Source organism: Sporobolomyces salmoneus, assembly GCF_050403485.1.
Source record: "Sporobolomyces salmoneus JCM6883 DNA, S_salmoneus_JCM6883_v1_ctg34, whole genome shotgun sequence".
NCBI classification, from domain to species: Eukaryota; Fungi; Basidiomycota; class Microbotryomycetes; order Sporidiobolales; family Sporidiobolaceae; genus Sporobolomyces; species Sporobolomyces salmoneus.
This window is the reverse complement of record NW_027481129.1, coordinates 15,799-37,404: the sequence shown is the minus strand read 5'-3', so window position 1 is coordinate 37,404 and position 21,606 is coordinate 15,799. Positions and strand designations below refer to the sequence as shown.

Sequence of the window (21,606 nt, the reverse complement as noted above, 5' to 3'; positions counted from 1 at the left end):
CACTATCTACTCTGCATCTGGTTCAAACCCCTCAACTCATAGCATTTCGCATCAGAGAAACGAAAGACTTGAAGGTTTCGGATAGTTGACCGAAGAGAGAGAGCTTCTCTCTTTCTTTCGTTCGCGTTTCTCGACTCCACGCAACTTCGGGTCAGAGAGAGAGCTGCGCGTAGTCTCTGCCTCCCTCTCCGACTTCCCGCACTCGTTTCGGCTCGACCTGTCAGGACCCATCTTGATCAAATTGGTCGCTCCTCCTCGTCCTCTCGCTATCTCCTTCTGAAGTAATAGGAGTTTATGACACCTGAAGAGATTATCAAGAGACAAGAACAAGCAATCAGATCACATCAACCACAGAACATCACCACTACTCAGGTTCGTCTTCCCTCTCTCTCTCTGCTCCCTCTCTCATTGAGACTGATGGATGAGGGGTGTATGTAGAGTAACGAGATAGATCTCACGGGAGATCCAGACGATTCATCCCCTCCTCCTCCTACTCGAACACGACCGAGAGAATTAACTCCTCATCCTCATCCAACTTTGGGCGGACTCCCTTCACGAGACCGACACCCTCTTCCTCCCCCTCCTCCGCCTGCTGCACTCAGTTCGAGTCACGTAGAACAACAACTCCATTATCCCCCTCCTCCCGCTCATTCTTATCCGTTCACGCACCCTTCAACCGCGAACTTTCCCTCGAACGGTATCGATAACCCACATACGAGAGGAGGTCCTGGACCCGCACGAATCCCTCAATCTCAGTCTTACAACAACAACGGAGCATCAGGATCGAACCTGCCGCCATCGAGACCTAAAGAGTTTCAATCTCGGAATCAAGGACTCTATCCCTCCTCAACTCCTGGACCTCAACGTAGCGTTCTACTTCCTCGGTCTCAACCTCAGGTTCATTTACACCGAGCGAATACTCCAAATACAGTAGGAGCAAATCAAAAACCTCAAGCTTGGGTCAATTACGATCAGACTCAGACCCCTCAAGGACCAGGACGACAAGAACTAGGGGGAGGATCTCGTTTCCCTCAAGGTTCAAACGTTCCGAAAGGTCCGAGGTATTCAGAACCTTATCGATCCCATAACAACAATTACTCTTCGAATCCGCCGTTTCAGCAACCTCGTCAATCGAGACATTCAATCTCGAATCCGAATCTTACACCGCTAGCCCGACCTCCCCCTTCCGGCCCAGCTCCTCTCTTCGATCCCAGTAAGAAAGGTCCCCTCTGGGAATCGTCTGAGAACAACACTTCCCAATCTCAACCTCCTCCGAACCCTCATTTACTCAACACTTCTCAAGGTGGGAATCGAATCACTACCTTCGTACCCGCCTCTTCCTCTTCTTCACGCACTCACGAACCAGCTCAACAACCACGATCCGAGGGAGCAGAAGACGACGAAGCAAGCGATCTAGAAATCCAAGTCATGCCTCCAGGTTCAGGGGTTCCAATCGTTCCTGGGGACCCTAGTCTCAAATTCGGAGGAGGAGGAGGAGGAGGAGGAGCGAGTTCGAGTTCGAGTTCGGGTTCGGGTTCGGGTAGTAGTAGTAGACATTTTCAATTTCTGGGTAGTGAACAAAGGAAGAACCAACAAGGACAGGGACCGGGAAGTCGAGGAAGCAGAAGTGGAGGAGGAACGAAGAATTTGCGAACGACAGGAGGAGGGGGAAAAGTACGAGCGGATTTTCATGGAGATCCGGACGAGTTGGATGGAGGGAGTGAGAAAAGGAATGGGAATGGGAAAGGGAAAGGGAAAGAAGAGAGACCGAATCGTTCGGTGTTTAGTCACACGTACAAACAAGTACTGAGTACGAATAATGTTGCGAAGGGGGGGAAAGGGAGTAGTAGTAAGATGGTCGAGGGGGGGTCGATGCAGCCGCCGAGTCTGAAGAAAGGAGGAGGAAGCGGTAAGTTCACTTTCTCTTGCGTCTCTCGCGAAACGTCAAAGAAAGGGAGCTGATCTTCTTTCTCTCGTAAAACAACAGCTGCGAAACGTGTGATCCTTCAAGACGATTCACAAGAACAACAAGCAGCTCAACTCGTCCAAGCTACATTGGAAAAGCGGGCAGCCGCGGAGGGACACCCGTTTCGAATCAACGATGATCATCAACCTCTCACTTCTCTCAACGTCAAGGGTGCTGCTGGAACTGGGAAGGGTAAAGGGAAACAGAAACAGAAAGAACCGGAAGTACTCGAGCTGTCGAGTGATGAAGAACAAGAACAAGAACCAGGACAAGGAGAAAGGTCCGGTCCTTCAGGTTTCGCACAGGAGGAGGAGGACGATTCGGATGAGATTCAAGATCCGGATGATCCGCCTGGGAAACCTTCGACTTCTACTTCTACTTCTTCACGACGACCGACGAATCCGAATTCGAATCCGAAAACGACTCGTCAACAACTTCTTCATCATCACCCTCAAACTATCGACAGCTCGGACGATCTCGCAATGGATGTACCGCAAGGATTCGAGAGACGAGAGAAGAATCAAACGGGCAACGTCCAGAAGTTGAGGAGACACTTCGAGGAGAAGTCGTCGAAGGTAGCCACTTCACTCGGAACGAAGGCGAGTCTTCTCTTCCCACCCGCTTCCCGTCTCCACAACCTCGAGGCTGACATGGATCTCACGTTCGATAGGGTTCGAAGAAACCTCTCGATGGACCTTCTCTCGATGGAGCGGGAAACGAACAATATGGGATGGACGAGCTGAAGGTTTCTCCTACCTCGATCAACGGCGGCACGAAGAAGAAGAACAAGAAACCTTCTGGAGGACCTCCCCTCGACCCCGTAATCGAACTCGCGATCAAACCGTTCATGTTGGCGAAAGTCGGAGTACCTCCCCATGATGATCACGTCGAATACTTCTTCAAATTCAACACGACGGGGAAGAAACCGAAAGATCACAAGATTACGATCTTGCGAAAACCGGACGAGGAAATCGTCGATTTCAAACTGGATGAAGTTCAGATGGTGGAATGGATGACTTTGCCGTCGGATGGAGCGAACGCGATTGCTTGTACGTTCGAAAAGAAAAAAGGACCAAAGATTATGCGTCAACTCGGAGACGATTGGCTCACCCTCGAAGGTCAGTCTCTGCCTTTTCCCTCTCACCCTGCACTGCTCTCTACTGACCCGAAGCCTTTCGATTGATCTTGCTCTCATCTATCTCCAGAAATGCAACTAATGAATTCACCGAACGAGTTCTTCATCGTCAGTCGAGGACAAACCCTCCAAGGGTCCGGCGATGATTGGGAACACGACCCTTCGACAGCGTTCGGAAAGATTCTGTATTGCCTCAAGACGTGGTCCGGAGATGATGAATCAAAATTTCGAGAACGGTGAGTCTATCATTTTTCTCTCTTTCTCGTTTCAATGCGACTTTCTTCCGTGGCTCTCTCGCTGACCGTCTCTCTTTCTATCTCCTTCAGCGGAAGCGCATCAGCGCACGATGGTATCTATGCGAAGGCCGTGATGGTCTCGATGAAGAACTCCCGTGGAGACGCTCGAATGAGATTGCAAGATCGTACTGGACCCACGACGAGCAAGTCTTCGAAACCAAAGGACAAGAACGCTTCTCTTCAAGCTACTCTCATGTGAGTTCTTCACTCTTTCGTTTGCTTCCCTTCCGACCAAGATCGAAGAGACCTGATTTCTGTTCCTTTCGAATTTTTTCGAAATAGCTTCCCCTCTTCCGCGACCGGAGCGATTCCTGGTTCAAATTTCTACAACAACAACAACACGCAAGCTGCTCCGTCTGTCCCTTCGACCGATTCAAGAACAACTCGAGATCGACAAGACGTCGCCGATTCTGCTCAGAAAGGACCTCGTCGATCGAGTCGTCAATCGACTTCAATCTACAAAGAAACACCCGAAGAGCAACGGCGCATCGCTCCCGTCAGAGACCCTTATCCGTCAGACTATGTGTGAGTCCTCCTTCTTCTCTCGTGGCTTTTTCTTTTTCGTTCAGAGTTCTTATCGAGACTCGGTTTGTTTTATCTTCAGCGTCCTCGAGTATCCTGTTGGAGAACCTGGATCGGTCACCGTCACTTATGGAGATAAGAAACGATTGAACGATGACGAGTTCCTCAACGATACTTTGATCGAATTTGGACTCAAGTCAGTTCCATCTCCCTCTTCCTCACGTTCGATCGATGCTGATCGTGATGCTCTTGTAGGAAAGCGATGGTTGACGTCAAGCAAGCCGACCAGAAACGAGCCGAAGACGATAAAATCGCTCCCGTAACTCACGTTTTCAACTCGTTCTTCTACAAGAAATTGTCGACGGGGAAACACACGGCTGAGGACAAACAGAAAGGGATCTTGTAAATTCCCGTATCTTTCTGAGTCATCGATTGATGATAGATGTGCTGACTCTGCCGGTTGCGTTCGTTCATTCAGCGGTCCGCATGAGCTCGTTGAGAAATGGACGAAAAAGTTCAATTTCTTCGACAAGAAGTACGTCGTGATTCCGATCAACGAACAGTGAGTCTTTGCCTTGTCTCTCTCTTTCCTACTCTGTGTTCGTAGCGTGTCTGACGAAACTCGGAACGAAAAAAACAACTCGCTCGATTGGCAGTCTGCATTGGTACCTCGCTGTGATCGTCAATCCTCGATGGATCCTCGACAACGCTCCTTCAGAAGCCGAAGTCGCTCCAGTCCCATCTCCTCACATCACTCGAGGACGAATTTCGACAACGACGTCAGATCCAACGAAAACCGTCACTCTCGATTCTTCCTCTCAACCTCAAAACGACAAGAGCCCGTACTTCTCAACTACCACGAAGAATGACGAGGAAGTCTCAGATAACCTCGACGTCGACGAGGAAGAACTAGAAGCTCGACACCGACAACAAGAGGAGAAGTTTCAGGAGAAAATCGTTGAGGAAGCTGCGGATCCAGAGATGGGAGTTGCAGAAGCCGAGAGGGACGACGATGAGGATGATGGAGACCTGATGATGGTCGATCCGAGCGTCGAGGGAGGAGGAAACAAGAACTCGAACTCGACCTCGAACTCGAACGGAACTGCAATTATGACGATCGACGACGACGACGAGCTCGAAGTCCGAGTCGAAGATTCTCAACCTTCGATCGATCGTCCTCAGCCTGTCGCTTCCACCTCGACCGCTGCGCCGAAACCTCGAGTAGGCGTTCCAATCGGCGTTCCGACCTCTCCTCCGAAAGGCGCTTGGAATCCTCCTCCTCCTCCTCCTCCTCAACCTCAACCGGAATCCTCTGAACAAATGGAGATTGATAGCGTCGAAAAACAACCGGCCGCTGTCGATATCGCTCGAGAACTTGGTGCTGACCCAACTTTGTCGAACAAGTAAGATTTCGAAATGCTCTCTCTTTCTCTCGCTTGTACTGACCTTGACCTTCGCCCCGCCCGATCAGATGCTGGATCTTCACTTTCGATTCTCTCGGTGGAACGCACGAAGCTGTCGTCGAGAAGCTCAAAAAGTACATCGCGGAGGAAGCGAGGAAGAAACTCGGAGTAAAGACGACCGCGATCGAACAAGTGAAAGGAATCGCTGTCCAAGCACGTTCTCTTCGCTCTCTCTCTCATACTTACGGCAGGGTCTCACCAGACTCACTTTGCGAATCTCCTCTTCAGGTTCCGCGTCAACCCAACTTCTGCGATTGCGGTCTCTACCTCCTCCATTTTGTCGAAAAGTTTCTTGCGAATCCTCTCGAAATGACTCGTTACATCGTCGTAAGTTCTCTCCCACTGCTACTCGAATCGAGAACCTCTCGACGGTAGACTGATCATGCCCTCCTTTCGATCACAGTCGACCGAAGTCAAACCTCGAACGATCAAAGGAGCTGGCGAAGAGATCAAACGAAGACGAGCTGAACAGAAAGCCAAGAAAGCTCAACTCGACGCTGCGATCGATCGCGAGGACCGATGGAAAGCTCTCGAAGCGAGGGAGAAGAGAAAGACGATGAGAGGCGAGGTGGAAGGTCTGATGAAGATTTACGAACCTATCAAGAAGGAGAAGGATGCGAAGGAGTTGGAGGAGAAGAAAGCGAAGGAGAAGAAGAGGGAGGAAAGGGAACGGGAGAAGGAGAGAAGAGCAAACGAAAACTTGAGGGCGGGACCGGCGGGATCGACCGAGATGGAACGGAAGAAGTCTCGAGAGGAACAGCCACAGACGGTCGAACCACGAGGGAAGAAGACCCGAGGGAAGAAAGCACCGACGGTCATCACTCTCGATTCTTCGGACGACGACGAAGAAGAACGACGACCAGCTGGATCTCCCGAGAAGAAGAAGCCTGTCGCTCGTCAAGCCGCTCCTCCTGTTCCACCACCTCCTCCTGCCAACGTCGTTCCTACCTCCTCGAAACCGCGTGGACCGACAGCTCAAGATTTCCTACCTCAAGACGCTCCAGCCGCACCGTCTCATCGACCACAGCAGAATGGAGCGATGTCGCTATCGCCTCTCTACCCCGAGTCTGCTGGAGGAGGCGAAGAAGAATCGGGAGACCTCGACAACACTCAAGAGAACGAGAACGACACCGAGATGAACGGTCGACATTCTGGTACTTCCCCTCTTTCGAGTCCTGGTCCCGGTCATACTCCTGGTCGCCCTCTCGACACCGACGATTCGAACTCGTCACCGCCAAAGAAAAAGCGAAAGAAAGGGAAAAAACCTCAGATCCTTCCGAAGCGATCTACTCTCACTCAGCCGACATCTCCACACTCCGCTCGACGCGAGGACCTTGAAGAAGAACCAGAGGAGGAGGAAGAGGAAGATCAACTCGATTCTTCTATCGAAGTGGGAGAACCTCGTCAATCTTCTCCAGTATTCGAGCAACCCCCTCCCGCGAATCAAGAACAACTCATCGCTGCTCAACGATCGCGATCAGTCTCGCCTCGACGGAACTCGACAAATCGCTCGGTCAACGAATCTCTCAGCTCTCCCCGTCGAACAACTCCGCGAGACAAGCAGAAAGATAGACGTGAAACACTTCAGATCGATTGATTGGGACTTCGTAGTAGTGCTCGTATCTTCCTTCTCCCTACCTCTCTCTCTCTTCTTGAGGAAGCATGATACACCTTCGTTTGCTTTTTATTCCCTCCCTCGTTTTTTCGATTCTCTACTTTGTTGTTCTCTTCTCTCGTCATTCGCAATTTCTCATTCGCACTTGCAACTCAATGTTACTATCCTGTCCACTTTCTGACAGTGACGCGATCCTAGTCGTCGCAAAGAACGCAGCTGCTGCGAAGAGAAGTTCGAGACGAAGAACTTGCTTCTCTCTTTCTCTCCTCTTCTCTTCTCTTCGTTTCCAGCAGCTTCTCTTCTCGCTCGCGCGTCGACAGTGTAGCACGAGGACAAGACTCTGCATATCTACTGCGAGATGAACCCCTCCTCCGCCTCAGATCTAGCCTCGAACGAATCAACGATCAACTCCCCCTCTGCGATCTCCCCCAATCTGTCGTTACACCTCGATCAAGCAGTCCAGCAAGGAGAAGGAGTAGACGAAGGGGAGGGAAGTTCTTTCCACTCTTTCGACCCGTCTCCGAGTCCGCCGATTTGGGCAGCAGAAGAGCGATGGAACGTCGAACCGGACAAGCTAGACGATGAGGAGATTGAAGTACTGGGCGCTCTCTTACCTGTTATCGCGACGGAGACTCGAAAGGAGCAGGAAGGAATCGAAGCAGAAGGAGGAGGAAACTCGAAAGAAACGACGACGAGCGGCGAACCTTTCTCTCTCCTTTCCGACATCGACGACGAAGCGACCTCCCCTCCTGCTCATCCTTTCGTCTCCACCCCATCCGTCAGGGACCTTACTCAGAGACTTTCATCGCAAATCATGATTGAGGATCGTTCCTCTTTCGCCTCTCTTCGAAACTTTGTCAATCAACCTATTCCTCCTCTCTCCTCCGGACCGCCACAAAGCTCGTCTATAACCCCCGAACCTTTCTCTTGCAACCGTACACCCTCCGTTCGACAGAGCGTCCCACAAATCGTCCCTTCGCAGCTCTTGAACGAACGAGTCGAATTGAACCCGTTCTCCGATACTCGTCGTCATACGGAACCTGCCATCGCCAGCAGTGCCGAATCGGACGAAGTACAGGAAACACGCAATCGAGCGAGTGAAGGTGGAGTGGAAAGTCTCGACCACGGAGGGAAGGAAAAAAGGAACGAGCTCGACGAAGAACACGACGAAATGGAAATCTCTCTCGGTCGTCCACGAACCCCTCCTCTTACGCCGCCTGAGTCTCCTACGAGTCCAAGATCGAGCTTCCGTCGATTCGTCACGAGTCCGTTCTTCCCTGTTCAATCGATTCCTAGTTCTCGCCACTTTACTAGATCCTCCCATGAGACCTCCGAGCGTCAATAACATGAGGATGTGACCCTCTCCCCGTGTCGACTCCTTTCCGTATCGGAGCAGGAATCTGTTTGTTGTTCGCCTCTTTTTTTTTGTACCTTGTTGTAAAGCTCTTCTTTTTGATCAACTTTGCCTATACTCTACTCCTTCGCGAGTCATGTCCCTTTTCTAGCTGTCGATGTATCCTGTTCGTAGCTTCTTGTCTACTCCCCAAACCTGATGACGAAAGTTCCTTGCGTTTTTGATGTTTTCTCCACTTTGAACCGTGCTCGCGGGATAACATCGACTTTGGCCCCAACTGCGATCCGATAGAGAGTCTATATAGCATATAACATAGAAGATACAGACGCCTCTGATTCTAAAGCTTCGAAGTACTCGAGAGACTTTCCCATTTTTCCAACTCGACCGGTCCTCCTTCCTCCTTGACCAAAACATCAACCGTGACATTCACCTCCGCCCTATCCGACCTTCTTCTTCCGTTCAACTCGATCGAGTACTGCTTGCCGAATTGTCGAGGTCGAGAACTGTTCGAAAGAGGTCCTGTCGAACTTTCGCCTGATTCGGACGATCTGGCATCGATTGCGCGCCAGAGGAGAGATATCGAAGTCGGGAGACCACAGACGGCGAGGGCCCAGAGAGGTCCGAGGATGAGGATCTGACCCGCTACAGGAGCTTGAAGCGAATTCGTGACGATGGCTGCGTAACTGGCGACCGAAACGAAAACACTACCGAGGAGGACGAAGGCTCCGATCGTCCATTGTAAGGTCTGAAAGCGCGAAGAGGGTTCGTTCAGCCGCTTCTCGACAATTTTCGAGAAATGAAGTCGAACTCACCTGGTACGTGAGCCTGACCTGCTTTGATGCGCCTCTTGACCCTTGCACCCCTTGAAGATCCCTCGCCGTCTGTTGAATCCTCCTACGAAGTGAAGTGAGATAGAGTACCGCGATCGTCATCAAAGAAGCGACGAGGATGAAAGAGAAAACCGAGTAGGCGGAATTCGTTCCTCTCCAACGTAAGGCGAGCTGTTCTCGATCCGAACCGAGTTTCTCGACGAGAGGTAGAGCAGGGGCGAGTGCGAGGATACTGAGAGCTTGCCCGGGCGTCCAATTCTTCGATGCTGCCCCATTTCGCAACAGGCTGTCGATTTCGAGGTAAGTCGAGATCGTAGAGGAGAAGGTACGTCCGGTTGTGATGGCGAGTGGTAGGATAACGGCGAGGTAGACGATAGGTGACAGGATTCCGACATAATTTGACACTTTGGCCCACCGCTCGATTTTTCGACTTCCTCCTCGTTCTCCTGAGGCTTCAACGTGAACGAGAAACGAGACGGCGAGACTCCACGCCGCGAATTCTCCGCCGATGAAACCGAGTACCCTGGCATGGCCTCGATGAGCCTTGATCAGTATCACGCCGACGAGACTCGCGAGAAGGAAGGAAGGAACGAACCAAACTAGGCACACCCAATAACCCAAACTCGTTCGCATCTCCCTCTTGAAGAGCTTCACACATTGAAAGATGTATCCCTCGACGAGTCCCAACATGACGACCGAAACTGAGGACCAGCTGAGCGAAAAATGAGGTCGAATGAGGGTTGGAGAGTGTGAGATTTGGAAGAGCCAGAAGATCCCCTTGAAGTATCGAACGAACATGGATGCGACGACCAAGAGGAGAATACTGTCTCGTGTCAAGCTGGCGTCAGTTTCGAAAACTCCCAAGGGTGGGGGAAGGAATTAAAACTCATACTGCGAATACAGCAGCGAGGAGATACAGCTGAACCAGTCCCGAGAACGGAATACGAGGAACGACGGCGCCTTGAAAGTAGTCGGCCAGTGCTGAATAAGGGTTGACATCTTCGGGTAACGATGCAATGAAACCGAGGAGTTGTTGTTGAAGAGAATTTGGAGAGGCCGCCATCGGAAAGAGGGAGAAAGAGGCGATCAAAGACCAGGGACGAACAGGGAGGAGAGAGAGAGCATGAACGCTAGGAGAAAGCCAACGGTTAGAGGCAGGACTACCGGGGCAGACTTCCGATCTCGAAGTCAAACTTGAAAAGGGGAACCTGCGCGAGAGCAGAAGGGGCAACGTGAAGATAAGAACCGCGTTGCATTTGAGACGATCTCGGGATTAGATTTCGAAGAATACAGGAACATTCAGAGCAGATAGTCGAAGCAGCGAAATGAGGAGGCACGAGCGACGGCTTTTAGACCGTTAGCAGGCCGTTGTAACCGGAGCAGGCGAGAAGAGCAATTCGCTGTCCGAGACGAGCTCGGCAGGAGGGGGGCCGGCAGAACGAAAGCACGCGGAAATTCGAGAGAAGAGGTCCGAGGGAAGAAAGGGAAATCAGTCGACTAATGAAACCGAGCAGTCTTCCGGTAATTACTGACTACCGATAGCGCTCGTCGGAGTCTATTCCGCTCTGTTAATGTCGGGAGCGCTAGAGCGGATCATCGGGAGGGACGAGAGGTGAGGTGAAAGGTGAAAGGTCTGTCGAACAGTTTAAGCGGTTATCAGTTCCGATCTCCAGCTGGACCTCGACACGTACAGAATGGGAGTGCTCTTACAGTTCTTCCGACTGAATACAGCCCTGCAAACATGCGACATTCGACAAACGGCATTTCTTCCATTCCCCTCATCTTCTTCCGCATCTCCGGTCCGCTCATTGACACCGAGTTGTCGTAGATATCGGGGGTCCTCGCGAGCGCATTGCATTGTCGCCAAGTCGATTGAACGGAGAAGGGAGATTCTTGATCTAGATCTTGCAAAGAGAAGCGCTCAACTTCGACCGGTGCTTGCGGTCTCATCGTGATGTGGTGTACCGAAACAGATGTGTATGGATTGGTTCAGCGGTAGAATGTCGACATGGGAGCAGTCGAGGGTGAGTCTCGGGAGAGAAGTGAGGCCAAGTTCCTTTGCACGTCGAGCTTGAGTCTGCCGTGTTCTCGACTGATCGATGAGCCGACCACACTTGTGAGAGTCGAAGAACAGAACGCAGTCGAGAAAGAGCTTGGAAAGAGCGCGGTTTCCTCGCGAATTCCCTCGCTCTTTCTCTTTCTCTTCGATCGCGTGGCCAACTCCCCTCGAGACTTTCCCTTTACGGAAAGCTCCTAGATCCTTTGATCAATCAGATTGGAGGAGGGCGAAAAAATCTAATCCTTGGCTGGCCCTCTCCCCCTTCTTTCTCTTCCTTCTTCTCTCCTCGTGCCATCCTTCTAGCTCGGTTGATCAACGAACATGTCGAACACATCACACGACATCAAGGACGTCGAGGACTTCGAACAGACGACCACCGCTCGGCAACAGATCGATTCACAACCCGAGGTGACTTTTTTTTCTCTCCTCCCTCTTCCTTGATCGTTCGAAGCGCTAGTGCGGTTTAGAGATGCACTAGTGCAGTTCCCTCGCCCCGGATCTACGTGCCGTGTTCGCTGACTTGAATCCCCTCGTCCCACTTGTCTCTTTCTCCCTCTCTCTCTCTCTTCTGTCCCTCCTTCGTCGCCGTCTTCCGTCTCCCCCTAGGTCCACAACGATGCTTCACCTCCCGCTTACACTTCCGGTGTCCTCAAAGTCGAAAACGCTCAACGAGTTTGGTCAGTTCGATTCCCATCCAAACTTCACTTATCGTTGTTCACCCGCTCACTCTCTGCCCTCGTGCCTCTCTTCCTTGATCATTCACAGGGGACGTAACTCGCAGATTGCGCTCTTCATCGGGGTCGCGCTAGCTTCTTACATCTACGTACGCTCTCGAATCGCTTTCGTTTCTCCATTGTCCTTCAATCGCTCACTCAGGATCTCTCGTTGTAGTCCCTCGAGGGTACGACGACTTATCAATATCTCGCCTATGCTACTTCAAGCTTCTCTGCTCACAGTCTACTCGGTGCCATCGGTGCGTACAGTTTTTCTTTTTCTTTGCGGAAATCGTCCAAAGTCTCGTCTTGTTGACACGGACTCGCTTTGTACTCGAATAGGTACCGCCCAAGCAATCATTCTCGCCGTCACGAAACCTTTCGCCGCCAAGTTCGCCGACGTAGCGGGACGTGCCGAAGCGTTCTGCCTTTCTGCGTTTTTCTACTGCCTCGGCTTCATCATCATCGCCGCGTGCAAGGACATCCACACGTATGCCGCGGGAGCAATTTTGTACTATATCGGATATGCGTCGTTGCAAATCCTCATCCAAATCGTACGCTTCCTCATTTCTCCTTCCTTGCGACGCCGCTGATCCTCTTTTTTCGAGCAGGTCATTGCTGATTGCACGAACTTACGATGGAGGGGACTCGTGAGTTCGCTCGTCTCCATTTGGTTCTTCATCAAGTATGTGTCAATCCATCTATACGCGGCGATCGGATGAAGAACGAGATAGCTTACCACACTGATTTCTGGCGTCGTAGCGCTTTCGTTTCATCAAACATCGCTCAAGGAGTTCTCGAGACTAGTTCGTGGCACTGGGGATACGGAATGGTGAGCTACCTCTCATCCGAGCATGTCACTCGGGAAACTGACCCTTGTCTCCATTCACGTCTTGCAGTTCGTCATTCTCATTCCCGTCGTACTCTCGCCTATCATCGGTACTCTCTTCTGGGCTCAACACCGGGCCAAGAAGCTCGGACTCGACTCGACGGATCTCATCGAAAAGAACGGCGGAACTGCTGCTAAAGTCGCTCCTCGAGGCGTTCGTTCGACCTCAACCTCGCAAATCGCTAGTTCGACTTGGCGCCACCTCGTCGACTTTGACGCTCTCGGTCTCCTTCTCTTTGGAGCTGGATGGGCATGTCTTCTCCTCCCTCTCACCCTCGTCAACCGAGCGACTCTCGACTGGGACAACCACAAGATCATCATCCTTCTTGTCTTTGGAGGTGTCATCCTCCTCTCTTTCATTGCTTACGAACGTTTCGCCGCGAGCAAACCTCTGTTCCCCTTCCGATTCTTCAAATCTTGGACGATCCTCGCTTGCGGTTTCATCGGCTTCTTTGATTTCGTTTCCTTCTGTAAGTTTCCCTGGGATTCTCGACTAGTTGTTCCTGCTCACCAAAGATGATTGTCTTCCTAGACCTCCAATACACCTACCAATACTCGTTCATCAGTGGTGAGTACTCCTTTTAGCTTTGAATCCTTCGCTTCTACTCACAGTGACTTTGTTTTCTCTTCCAGTCACCCGCGGATGGTCCGTCGCCGATCAAGGATACTTTGCCTGTGAGTTGTGCCGGTTCGCTAAGTCGACGGCGACCAAAGACTGAGCTCATTTTCGATTCTTCGACAACAGACACTCAAACTCTCTGTCTCACCTTTGGAGCAATCATGGCTGGTTTCTACCAACTCTACTTCCACCGTACCAAGGTACGTCGCAGCGAGTAGCTCATCTCGCACCTCGGGAGAAAATGACCATGTTTCTTCGTCTTGTTGCTAGTGGCTTCTCGTTTGCGGACTCTGCGTTCGATTGATCGGTGTCGGAATCATGATCAAGTCAAAAGGAGCCCACGGCTCTACCTTCTTCCTCGTCATCTCTCAAGTCATCCAAGGTCTGGGAGGTGGAATCGCTTCAGGTTCTTGTCAACTTCTCGTGAGTCTTCTTTGAACCCTCACGACTCTTCTCGTATCAGGTTGAACTGACTCGTGTCATTTACTCGCTCGTAGGCTCAAGGTACGCAAGAGACGACTTTCGATTTTCGATTTTCGATTTCTCTTCCGCTAACCATGTTTCTTTCCACTCTTGCAGCGAGCGTTCCTCATCAAGAAGTCGCTTCGGTGACTGCCTTTGTTCTCTTGCTCGCCGAAATCGGTAACGCTGTAGGAACGGCCATCGCTTCGGCGATTTGGCGTGGACACCTCCCTGGAGAGCTCAACAGCCGTCTCACCGGACTTCTACCCGCCGAGAACATCACTCTCATTTATGGATCAATCGTACGTTGCGAAAGTACTTCAGAGATGTCAAATGAATGAGCTGATCTGGATTTCGTTCGTATACGCACAGACGATGGCAGCTTCGTACCCCAAAGATTCGCCAATCTACGAAGGTGTAATCGGAGCTTACGACGAGGTTATGAAGGTTCGTACCCGTTCCTCCTCTCCAGTATTCACTAGAACGTGGGAAACTGACTCGCCCGTTGTTCAGATTCTCTTGATCGCGGCCACTTGCATCGCCGTTATCCCTCCTCTCCTCGCTCTCGGCATCAACAACATCTTACTGTACGTTTCAAGTTCCAAGAGAATATGCGAGAGCGATACTGACGCCGCATCGCTTGCGAAACACAGTACGAAAGCTCACAACGCGGTCGAAGGAGAGGATGTCGCCGGTCGAACGATGGATGACGAGTCGGTACAAGACCAAAAGAGAGCCCTCAACGCTTAGAACAGTGTCTCGATTGTCACCGTCTCCCGCTTTTCGTCCCTTCTTGTCGTTACCTTATTTCTCTCCCTCGTTTCCTCCTTCGGTTCCGGTTCCCCCCTTTCCTCGTGTCTTCCCCGTTCTGGGTGTTTCTGTATAAGTTAAAAATGGTCTAGTCGTAATCCCCCTTATCTCTTAGTTAGACTAGACAAAGGATAGAAATGGATTAATTTATCGAAAATCGGGGTTTGATGCGAGAGATCACGTTACACCATGCGAGGTTAGGGAGCGGTATGCGTGACTCCAACGAAGCGAACCTGGGAACGATGAAAGGACTTGCGAAACCTCAAAGCCCGAGCGAGCTTTCCGAACTTTCGGAGCTGCATTCTTTTGATTCCACCAATTCGTCTCCTCTCAATCAATCAAGATGGCCTTCAAGTATCCTGGATCGTCTGCTCGGAAACCTATCGTACCTCCTCCGATTCCTCCCTCGAAACTGCCTCAGAACATCGCTCCAACTCCCCTCTCGAAAGGAATTCAGTTCACTGCCTTCACTCTCGCTGCCGGTAAGCCTTCCAAGCTATCTCGCTGTACTGAAGGTGCTCGCGAAGCTGATCGTGGACGTCTCTCGCAGGTTTAACCGCTTATGCCGTTTTGTTGTATGATTTCGGAGAGAGGGAGCATGTCTTCATGCCAGTGAGTTCGCCCCTCGCTGTAGCTCACCAAGCTTGATCAAAGCTGACTCGTCGCTGTTACAGGTGAGACGGTGGTTCGACGCGAACACAAAATCTTTCTTTACGCTTTCCGAAACTGAACGTCGTCAAGTTCCCTCAAAGACTGCGTTACCTGATAGGAGAACACCGATCGAGTTCTTCAAGGAGAACCCGCCAGCCTTAGGGAAAGAAGCCGATGAGAAAAAAGTGTAGGGATCCACTTCGAATTTCCGAAATTTCCGCGTATCTTCGCTTGTGAGTCTCGGACCCTGATCCTCTACGCTTCCAAGTACATGTATACTGATGCTCCTCGCTCGCTCTCTCGGGTATGTAGCCCGACTCTCCCGACCTGCCCCATCGAAGAGATCGTTTCTCGCTTTCTTTTGCTACGGAATCTCAAAATCTTTTGCGAGAGCAGTCCGCGTCGTTTCGCAAACTCTTTCCACCACGTATGTTGTACTGATATGTACTGTAGTCAGTCGCCATCTGTATTACAAACTCGTTGCAATCACGTTCGCCGGAAATTTGCCCGAGTTCGAGACAACTGGATTTTTCTCGGCAATGAATTATCGTTGTACCTACGGCGCGATAACTGCCAATCGAGAGTGAGCGATACTCGGAAAGCACAGAGAGAGAAATCAGCAAGCTTTGAGACCCTGAGCTCGTGAAAAAAAGATTTCAAGCCCAAGCCTTCCTGCTCTGTCCTTCCTTCCCGCTCTCTCACTCCTTTCAGTTTCAACTTCTCGCCTTCAGGACGATCTATACGCATACAGGGCGCAGTGATACTCTTTTGAAAGACCGCTAGCAGACACAAGTGAGAAGAGGATCTTCAACTTGAACCCCGGAAATTTAACACTGATGAAATCTTTCAACAGAACCGACAGGGTTTTCTTACTCCCTCGACTGTACCACACACTCGTTCACGCCTTGCCGTTAATTCAAGCCGGCAACCATGTCAGACTACGAGAAGGACGCTTCGAGATCGACCTCGCCGACGAAAGAACGAGTTTCGCCGCCTCCGACAGTGGGAGATGATACGAGTTTCGGTGGGAACAGCGATGATGCCATCTTGGCCAGAATGGGATACAAGCAAGAGTTCAAACGAGAGTTTACGAACCTATCCGTTGAGTCTCATCTCCATCTCATTGCATTTCATCTCAAGAGGCGGGAATTCCCGGTTGATTCGACTCTCGGTCGGGAGAGAATGTACGGATGGATGTCAAAGAGTCAGTAGCTAACTATCAATGGTGGACTCGAACCGAACAGACTATCTCTTTTGCGTTCTCGATCATGGGAGGTGAGATATTCTCGTTCGAATCTCGGTCTATCCTCATTGCTAACTGTGCACGTTCTGTTCCATTTCTCTAGTCGCGTCTTCCGTAGTCACTACGTTCAGTACACCTTTCTCGTTGGGAGGACCCGCTTCCGTAGTTTGGTGTTGGTTCCTCGTGAGTTTGAATCTCGCTGAATCTCGAACGGTTTCTCGTATTACGGGACTGACCTCTGGTGGATTCTGCTCAATAGGGAACTATCATGTGTTTCTGTTTAGGTACTTCGATCGCTGGTAAGCTCTTTCCGCTCGAAAGTATCGATTCTCGAAAACTGAAAACTGACAATTATCGGCTCTACAGAAATTGTTTCGGTCCGTCAAAGCACATCCCGAGCTGCATCACAAGACGTGTATCACTAACACAGTGTCGTACTGTGTCGATAGGCTTACCCGACGAACGGTGGTCTCTACTCTGCGTCGGCTTACCTTGTACCGAAGAGGTATCGAGCAATCACCGGATGGTAAGCCTCTGTTCGTCCCGATTCCATCCAAGCGAGAGAATTGACAATCTATCTGTAGGACTGTCGGCTGGCTCAATCTCATGGGTCAAGTCGCAGGAGTCGCTTCAACCGCTTTCGGTCTGGCTCAAATGATTCTTGCCGCTGTTCGTTTCTTCCTCGTTCTCTTTCATCGAAGTCACACGAGAAGCTGATCGAGTCCCTTCGTGAGCAGGTCTCGCTTTCGACTGAAAATTCGGCTGAACCGTTCGTTGCCAATGCTTGGCAAACTTATCTCGTATTCCTTGGTCTCTTGCTCGTACAAGGTGTTCTCAACGTGAGCAAATACTCACGATCTAAGACGTCAAGCGAGTACTGAACGAGGCCGTGATGAGTAGTCTATGGGAACCAAGTATCTCGCGAAAATTACTCAAACTTTCGTTTTCTTCAACTTGGGAACCGTCCTCGCCGTCATCATCGCTTTGCTCGTCAAGACTGATGTCAAGAACTCGGTTAGTCTCTCTCACGCTTACTCGGAAATTACGTTCTTATGAGCTCACGCTGATTTGAGCATGCGAAATAGGCTTCTTACACATTCACCAAAAACATCAACGGTTCTGGATGGAACTCGCAAGGGTTGACCTTCCTCCTCGGACTTCTCTCTGTCGTAAGTAATCAGTAGATTCTCCTCGACGCAGATAGACCTAATGCATGTTCAAATCGGATTTCCTTTTACCTAGCAATGGACGATGACCGACTACGACGCAACCGCTCACATCAGTGAAGAGGTAAAGCGAGCTCAAATCGCCGCCCCCACTGCGATCTTCGTTGCGGTCATCGGAACCGGAATTGTCGGATGGTGAGCGCTTTCTCCTTTCTTTCACATCTACATTCTCGGAGTCCTGACTCGCTTTGTCTGTGTTTTCAGGGTCTACAACATTGTTTACGTACTCTGTTCGGGTGATATGGCGGAGACTGGAGATTTCGGTGTCTCTGGATATCCTCCCGCTCAAATCATTTGGCAGGTCAGTCTTGGTCGTTTCTCTTCATTCTCTCTGCTCTTCGCCCTGACGCTCTTCTCTCTCGTTTCTGTAGAACGTCGGTCCTACCGGATTCTACGTCCTTTGGGCCTTCATTTGCTTCGTCGCCTTCCAAGTTGTCACGACAGCCACTCAAGCCAACGCTCGTTCCTTCCACGCCTTCTCCCGTGATAACGGTCTCCCTGATCGAGGTTTCTTCACGAAGATGTCCAAAAACAAGATCCCCGTCAACGCCGTCTGGCTCGTCGTCTTCATCTCCGGTGAGTCGTTTTCCTTTTCTCCTCCTTCTCCTTCAATCGCTTATCGTGCTTTCCCGTTCGACAGCTCTCATGGGACTCCTCGTCTTTGCTTCGATCGTTGCTGTTTACGCCATCTTCGCCCTCGCCGCGATGGGAATGGATTCGTCTTACATTATCCCGATTGCGTGCAAAATGATTTTCCAAGATCATCCCGGTAAGCCTCTCCTTCCTCCAGGCTCTCATCCCGTTCGAGATTGTTACTGACCAATGCACTCGTGGAACAACAGAGGTACAATTCAAACCTGGACCTTTCCACCTCGGACGAGGTGCTCTCAGTTGGATCGTTAACAGTATCGCAGTTGGATGGACGACATTTGTCGTCATCGTTCTCGCTCTCCCTACGATTCGTCCCGTCGATGCTGAGAACATGAATTGTGAGTCATCGTCGCCGCTCTCGTTTCTTTCCTTTCCGAGTCTTCCGGTTTCAAAGCTGACGATAATTTGATTCCTCCCCTCGCACGTAGACGCGAGTGCCGTCACAGGAGCTGTGATGATCCTCTCGCTCCTTTGGTTCTACGCCGGAGGACGAAAACACTACACTGGACCTCGAAATCTTGTGCACGACGAAAAAGTGCAAGAGATTTCCTCGACCGGCGACGAGCTTGTCGACTCTGGAAAGGATTAATCGCCGTCATCATCATCGATATATATACCCTTCGTCTATTCTCAACAATACAATATCTAGCGAGAACTCATTCGATCAAGCTTTCTCGATCATTTTTCGCTTTAAACGGCAAATCGAGACGAGTTCTGCCTCCCTACCTTTCACCTCCATCTTATCTTATCTTTCATCATCGCTGTCTCAACACTGTTACACTCTATCTATCATTTTGTGTCGTTTTTCGTCGTTCGTTCGTTCATTCATCTTTACCCCCCAAAAAAATGTAATCATCTCTTTGTTGGAATCAGGACATCTCTCTGAACTGGACTCAAGCATAGCAGAGAAAAGGCATTTCGGAGAGGACGCATCTCTCGAAAGTCGACGCTTGCAATTGTGCGAGATCCTCTTTTCATCCTCTACCCTTCACCAACCTCTCGAGAGAGCTTACTACAGACAGCCAAATCAAGTCCTAAACACTCACAGCATCGACAGTAGTCCCAGATTGTTCGTATCTCGACTTCGGAGCGACTCGTCATTCAACTCTTCTCACCCGCAACGAGACGACATCGAGACTGCCATAGAATCAGTCAATGAGCCTAAAGGTACGTCCTTATGCTATTCAGCCCCTCCTTGCGGCAGCCTATTGCTTATACTCCGTTGCTTTCCTCTTTGATCTCCCAGTTCGACCAAGAGACGATTGAAGGACGATCAGGTGTTTTGCCAGACGCCGAGTCAATCGAAAAGGTGGGAAAGCTTCGCACAGGCGGTCCGGGGATCTGAAGCTAACCTCACTCCGCTTGCGAGGACAGGTCGAGATGGATCCCCTCTCTCGTTTGCCTAGCGAACTCCTCGATTCCATCTTTGAACTCGCAGCTTCGACTTCAGAGTTGACGACTCATCCGATCTCAAAAGCGCTTCTACCCTCGCAAGAACGAGCGATCTATCAACGAATCATCCCGAACCGTTCACGAAAGTTCTCTCAAATCGTTCAAACGCTCGACACTCAACCACACAAAGGTCAGCACGTGCAAAAACTAGTATGGAGCTCCCGCTTCATCGATCCGACTCTCGACAGCCAACAGCTCTTGCGTCATTTCCCGAATTTGGTCGAACTCGTATTCAACGCATACGACTTGACGAGCTCTCTCAGGCTCTTGAGTCAACCGGAACTGCTCCCCTCCCTTCGCATCTGTCGCTTCCCGAATGTCACGCTCACGTCCTCGATTGTTACTGGCTTGAGTCAAATTCCAACCCTCCGTTTCGTCGAAGTATCCCGAATCGAAGATGAGGAAAACGAAGGCTGCGTGCCCGCTCGTCAAGTGCTTCGACTCGACGTCTGTGCCGTCCAGTCTTTGACGGCTTCTTCCAAACTTTTCCAATTCTTCCCTTCGGCGTCTATCTCTTCCCTTGGGTTTCTCGTAAACAACGACGAACCTCTTCTTCCCGTCCTCGACGTCCTCAATCAAAGCCTTCATTCTCTCAAGCTCGAAACTGATGACGTCCTCCCACGCGCCGAGATGATCGACCACTTCCTCCCGCGATTCTCGAACCTCCGCCATCTCCAGCTCGACCCACCCTTCTTCTCTGAGAACCTTCCGACTCAAATCCTTCAGCTCCCGAACCTCACTTCTCTCAGCCTCACTTACTACGAACAGGATCCAAACCTCGAAAAACTTCTCGACGGTCTCGCTCTTATTCCTCACCTTCGCTCGCTCACGTTCAGATACAATTACATGACAGAGTACGAGGGCTTCGACTTTCCAGCTGCAGAAGAAGAATCGAACCGTCCGGGCAAACCTCCTCTTCACGGCTCTCTTTCCCTCCTCAAAAACGTCACTCATCTCGCCCAAATGGATGACCTTTGTCTTCCGTGGAAGGGTCGCATCTCGGACGTCTTGCCTCGAGTGGTCAAAGCCGAGAAAAGGGCGCGAGAAGCCGGTCTAGTGGTCAAAAGTAACCTTGTCGAAATCACCGAAAATTTTCACCTCGCAATCGTCGAGTGCTACAACCGCGCGGTCGGAGACTTCTACTTCAACAACCGAGTCGCTCCTTTGGAATACGCCCTTTCTCTCGCTCAGAAACACGGACTCGTCGACATCAATCGAATCGAATTTGATCTCGCGGGAGAGTTCGACCGAAAGAATCTCGAATGGTTTGAAGACAAAGTTGGCGGGATTGAGGGAATCGAAAATATGGATTGGTGTCGTGTGTACGGACTCAGGTTGAAAGACTGAAGGCAGAAACGGAAACGTCAAACTCGAGGAAGAAGAAAGCGAGCGGTGGAGGCTACGGACGAAGCGAAATTGGTGGCTTGAAAGTACGGTTGAACAAAGGTGTACGTGCTCTTCACCTCTTTCTTGCCATTCTTGACTTGTCTGCTGACTCGTCCAGAGAAACAGATGCGCCATGAATAACAGGCTTTTTACGTTGTCTCTTTCGAATTCAGTTTCTCCACTCTCGATCAATGGTCTGATCCCTTCAGTGCCCTCAGCTACAAGCGAGTACCAGCGTTCTAGCCCTATTAAGCCAGCGAGCCG

At 50.8% G+C, this 21,606-nt stretch overlaps 7 protein-coding genes across 7 annotated transcripts; 6 read left to right on the top strand and 1 right to left on the bottom strand.

The window, feature by feature from the left end:
• Positions 1–294: 294 nt before the first annotated feature.
• On the top strand, positions 295–6,979 carry JCM6883_005553 (uncharacterized protein; the record flags this gene model as incomplete). Its single annotated transcript, XM_076633108.1, has 13 exons — positions 295–372; positions 439–1,909; positions 1,988–2,499; positions 2,637–3,084; positions 3,172–3,337; positions 3,428–3,592; positions 3,680–3,922; positions 4,002–4,115; positions 4,175–4,321; positions 4,398–4,481; positions 4,576–5,322; positions 5,391–5,709; positions 5,786–6,979. The coding sequence occupies 13 exons, from the start codon at positions 295–297 to the stop codon at positions 6,977–6,979; spliced, it is 5,688 nt and encodes a 1,895-aa protein (XP_076486863.1).
• A 376-nt stretch (positions 6,980–7,355) lies between these two features.
• JCM6883_005552 (uncharacterized protein) lies at positions 7,356–8,342 on the top strand (the record flags this gene model as incomplete). The annotated part of the gene is made up of 1 exon (XM_076633107.1): positions 7,356–8,342. The coding sequence occupies one exon, from the start codon at positions 7,356–7,358 to the stop codon at positions 8,340–8,342; it is 987 nt and encodes a 328-aa protein (XP_076486862.1).
• A 346-nt stretch (positions 8,343–8,688) lies between these two features.
• Positions 8,689–10,244, bottom strand: JCM6883_005551 (uncharacterized protein; the record flags this gene model as incomplete). The annotated part of the gene is made up of 4 exons (XM_076633106.1): positions 8,689–9,096; positions 9,164–9,704; positions 9,777–10,004; positions 10,099–10,244. 4 exons carry the CDS (start codon positions 10,242–10,244, stop codon positions 8,689–8,691), a joined length of 1,323 nt encoding a protein of 440 aa, XP_076486861.1.
• A 1,317-nt stretch (positions 10,245–11,561) lies between these two features.
• On the top strand, positions 11,562–14,673 carry JCM6883_005550 (uncharacterized protein; the record flags this gene model as incomplete). Its single annotated transcript, XM_076633105.1, has 17 exons — positions 11,562–11,648; positions 11,847–11,917; positions 12,006–12,063; positions 12,132–12,213; positions 12,296–12,507; positions 12,565–12,638; positions 12,716–12,785; positions 12,853–13,312; positions 13,375–13,410; positions 13,476–13,517; positions 13,588–13,661; positions 13,732–13,884; positions 13,959–13,965; positions 14,041–14,225; positions 14,296–14,370; positions 14,437–14,510; positions 14,577–14,673. 17 exons carry the CDS (start codon positions 11,562–11,564, stop codon positions 14,671–14,673), a joined length of 1,857 nt encoding a protein of 618 aa, XP_076486860.1.
• A 403-nt stretch (positions 14,674–15,076) lies between these two features.
• On the top strand, positions 15,077–15,575 carry JCM6883_005549 (uncharacterized protein; the record flags this gene model as incomplete). The annotated part of the gene is made up of 3 exons (XM_076633104.1): positions 15,077–15,215; positions 15,284–15,345; positions 15,408–15,575. 3 exons carry the CDS (start codon positions 15,077–15,079, stop codon positions 15,573–15,575), a joined length of 369 nt encoding a protein of 122 aa, XP_076486859.1.
• Positions 15,576–16,314: 739 nt separating this feature from the next.
• On the top strand, positions 16,315–19,093 carry JCM6883_005548 (uncharacterized protein; the record flags this gene model as incomplete). The annotated part of the gene is made up of 16 exons (XM_076633103.1): positions 16,315–16,485; positions 16,629–16,659; positions 16,731–16,810; positions 16,887–16,926; positions 16,994–17,004; positions 17,077–17,153; positions 17,212–17,296; positions 17,365–17,466; positions 17,528–17,641; positions 17,713–17,796; positions 17,870–17,988; positions 18,058–18,154; positions 18,225–18,429; positions 18,494–18,622; positions 18,696–18,842; positions 18,933–19,093. The coding sequence occupies 16 exons, from the start codon at positions 16,315–16,317 to the stop codon at positions 19,091–19,093; spliced, it is 1,653 nt and encodes a 550-aa protein (XP_076486858.1).
• Positions 19,094–19,884: 791 nt separating this feature from the next.
• On the top strand, positions 19,885–21,303 carry JCM6883_005547 (uncharacterized protein; the record flags this gene model as incomplete). Its single annotated transcript, XM_076633102.1, has 1 exon — positions 19,885–21,303. One exon carries the CDS (start codon positions 19,885–19,887, stop codon positions 21,301–21,303), a length of 1,419 nt encoding a protein of 472 aa, XP_076486857.1.
• Between the last annotated feature and the right edge of the window lie 303 nt (positions 21,304–21,606).